The sequence below is a fragment of the Plasmodium gonderi genome (genome assembly GCF_002157705.1).
Source record: "Plasmodium gonderi DNA, contig: Chr06, whole genome shotgun sequence".
Lineage (NCBI taxonomy): Eukaryota > Apicomplexa > Aconoidasida > Haemosporida > Plasmodiidae > Plasmodium > Plasmodium gonderi.
In genome coordinates, this window is record NW_021628931.1 from 316628 (window position 1) to 320663 (window position 4036).

Here is a 4036-nt window from a genome sequence, read left to right on the forward strand (position 1 = left end):
TTGCACGTATGGCTTATGTAGGAAATCCACATAAATAAAATGTGATTTGTTTACATGAAGCTTATTATCCATACACAGCGGGCTCGTGCACTGTATTTTTGTGTACATATATATATATATATATATATACATATACTTATGCACATGTATACATCCGTTGTTGACACTTTTATTTTTGTTTTCTTTTTTTTCCTTAACACTTTAAGGTTCTTTCCTGCATGCATTTAAATGTTCCTGGTTTGCAAAAGATTTGCACGAACACAAGGATGTATGCGGTGAAAAAAGGAAAAAAAAAAAGAAGATACATGTAGGTATACGTGGATACGTGCATGTGTACATGCGTACATGTATATATATATATATATATATATATATATATATATGCAAGCGCATGTGCATATAAGCTATTAAAACACACGCTAGCAGTGTACATATATTTGAGGCATCAGATTAAGCATGATCGATTTGGCCCTTTTTAATTAATTTCATTTAATGAACAATTTAGTCAGGGTTCCTTTTGGCGAATAAAATATGCACCACTAATTTGTGAGGAAGATTGATAAAATTACCCAACAATAATATGGATACCTATTATGGCATTGAAAAAAAAGAAATAAAAGTTACATAGCGCGCCCAATTTTTTTACACGCAAAAAAACAAGAACTTTTACTACTGCTGTTACAACGGTGGTGATAAGCAGATGGATTATCCATAGGTAGCAAACGTAGCAGCAATATGCGAATAATTGCTAATTCTGTTACATATATATATATTTTAACTGAACATTTGGAATATGACAGATTGGACTCCTTCCTATTTGATTTTTTTTTTTCCCCCTTTTTTTCCACATCATTACGCGCACGCTTTTCTGTTTATATGTTAATAGCAAAATTGTGAACGATGAAATGTTAGAGGATAGTAAAACATGCATATTGTATATATATATATATATATATATATATATATATATATATATATATATATATATATATAAAACAGCCTGTCTTAGGATTATAATTCTTTTTTTCTTTTTTTCTTTTTTTTGCAATATGTTTTCTTGTATGTCATTAAGGATTTCGTAGTGTCAATGGTAGGTATGCCTTTCCACTCATACGTAAAGGGATCATTTCCAAAATTAACAAGCAGAATTTTTTTAATGTAAAATTATTCCTGGGGGTAGCGAAACTCAGAAGACACAAAGTGGTGAATCAGGCACACGCGCTCATAAGAAATCTTTTCCCTAATACAAGCACAAGGTCAAAACGGGGAAAAAAAAAAAAAACCATGAAGTACCTAACCCTGGGTGCAGAAATGAAGTGGCATATCACAATTGAGAAAAAAAAAAAGAAAAAAATTAGAAAAGCTGTAAAAATTATGCATGCAACGAAAAGTGTATAAGCTACATATGCTATGAAATTTCCTCGTAACGGGCACACCGAACTGTTTGCAACTAACATAGAGTGGCTTTAGGTACGTTACCTCAAATTTGGAAATGGCTTAAAAAAAAAAAAAAAAATTAGCCATTTTGTGTGTGCAATACTTGGCGTTTCGTTGGACAGAAAGAACCCATGTTTGAGCCCAACCCCGAGATTCACACAATTTTAATTCTACTTTCCATCAACTTTTGCTTCTTCTCACGAGCTATTCGTTTTGCGCGCTCAAGGGGCGTCTCTTCAACCACATTACCATTGACACTTGGTTCAGTATGAACTGGATTACCTCCAGTAATACCAGAAGAAATGTTTGATATGACATCAACAGGAACATTCGTACAGGCATTACTGACTTGAACGTTAGACGGATCTCTCGCAGTTTTTTCTACATGAGTGCCAGCTGGCACTTCATCCGAACGAACATTCACATGGAAGAAGTCATTACTATCATACACGTCATAAACATCTTTGGAGAAAAAATCATCAGATTTTTCTTGTCCCACTTTGCCCTTCGCATTCGCGTCATCATGTTGAACAGATTCTTCTTCTTCTTCTTTTTCTTCCTCCTCTCTGATGACGAAAAACTTTTCCGTTCCAAATTCAGTACTGTAAAACTTTTTAAAATTAAAAATATTTACGTTATTAACCATTTCGTGAGTTTTAAACACTTTATCGCAAACCGGGTATGTACTCTTATACTTATAAAGCAGATATGCACGGTAGTGTTCATAGAATTCCTTCTTTTGGCTAAGGTTTTGTATCTTCCCTAGAACATCATGAATATTGTATTTCCTTCGAATTGTTTTGTAAACATCAGTCAAATCTGTTTGGTTATCCCCCATAAGTAAGACACTATGCACAGAAAAATACAATTTTGACGTTACTTCGTTAATTAAATTCATAAACAAGTTAAAATTTGTTTTCAAACTTTTTCTTCGATGCTGTCTTATTTTATTTACCATTCGAGTGTATTTATCTGTTAATTTTGTTAATTCCAGATTTAATTTTTCCTTTTCGATGATGAAATTATTGTCTTTTCTAATCTGATCAAAATTATTCGTTTCATTTCTATTCAAGTTCTCATTACTATTTCCTCTTCTATTGTAGTGACCACTACTGCTTGGATGATCTGAAAAAAATTCTCCATCCCTGTCGTCAGCATACAAATGGGTCAGCTCTTCATCCTTAGTATAACTACAACAATTTCCTTTATTGTACAATTCCACCAACTTTTTTTTTATTTGCTTTAGCGAGTTTCTTCTTCTTATAATAGGAATAGACGTATTTTTCTCTACATTTTCAATTTTGCTTTTTTGAAAAAATTCTGACTGGTCAGGCAAAATTAAATATTTTTTTAATGTTTTATTTAAAAATAATTTTTCACTAATGATATTTTTATATTCATTTGTAACATATTCTAAAATTTTACGAATAGCTGCACTGTAATGTTTTTCATTATAATCAATTTTTCTTCTCTTTTTTTTTAAATTTAAATACATGTATATATCCCACAATTCATCATTTTCTGGTAAAATTTGTTTTATTTTGTTCTTCTCTTCCCTCACATATTTTTGCAGCTCGTCTTCTTCCTCACTTAAGATATCATCATCCCCTGGTATGTCATTGCTCGCTTGGTCATCATTTCTATGCGAATCCCACGTACTATTGCAGCTGTTCCTGTGTTCACTCTTCCGTTTCTTCACAATGTGGTTGGTAATTTTGTTCAACGCTACATCGTTAAAAAGGTTTTTCAATTGAAATGTAATGCTTTTTTTCCTTTTCTTCTTTTCTTCCTCTTCATTACGCTCGTCTCCAGTAACATTGTCTGCTCCTAATCCAATGTATCCGTCTTCTGCATCCCCAATATGATCGTCATCTAATCTTCCATTTATGTCATCCCCCTCGAGATTTACATCATCTCCCTGTGCATATACATCTTCATCATCGCTAAAGTTTAAGCTCATTTTGATTGCTTTGAAAAGGAATAAAAAATTCGCATCATTCAGCTTGGCTTTTTAAAAGATGAATATTCATGTGGGAAAACCTATATGTTAGCACTTGGGAGGAGCTAATCAGGAAAAATGAAAAAATAAAATAACACACAGATGGAACACATAAAGTGGAGAAAAAAAAAAAAAAAAAAAAAATTTAATTTAAAAAAAATATGCACAGGAAAGGCAAAAAAACAGCAAAATGATGATTTAAAAAAAAAAAAAAAAAAAAAAAAAAACAAAAAGAAAAAAAAAAGGGAGAAAAAAAAAAAAAAAAAAAAAAATTTAATTTAAAAAAAATATGCACAGGTAAGGCAAAAGAACAGCAAAATGATGATTTAAAAAAAAAAAAAAAAAAAAAAAATTATGCACATGTAAGGCGTAAATGCAGAGCCAAATAATTTAAGAAAAAAAATAAAAAAAATTCAAGAACAAAGACATATTCAAATGTTATACACACTACTCCTAAACCTTTGGATTTTTTTCTTTGCATTCTTGCAAAAGTTATAAATGACCAAGATATATCAAGTATGAAAACGAAGATACAACAGATTATCCTTTTTTTTTATTTTTATTTTTTTTCCAGAAAGAGAAACCTAAACATACCATTTT

At 31.1% G+C, this 4036-nt stretch overlaps 1 protein-coding gene across 1 annotated transcript; it reads right to left on the reverse strand.

Annotated features, from left to right (window-relative positions):
* Positions 1 to 1591: 1591 nt before the first annotated feature.
* On the reverse strand, positions 1592 to 3397 carry PGO_060580 (hypothetical protein, conserved; the record flags this gene model as incomplete). Its single annotated transcript, XM_028686702.1, has 1 exon — positions 1592 to 3397. The coding sequence occupies one exon, from the start codon at positions 3395 to 3397 to the stop codon at positions 1592 to 1594; it is 1806 nt and encodes a 601-aa protein (XP_028542503.1).
* Between the last annotated feature and the right edge of the window lie 639 nt (positions 3398 to 4036).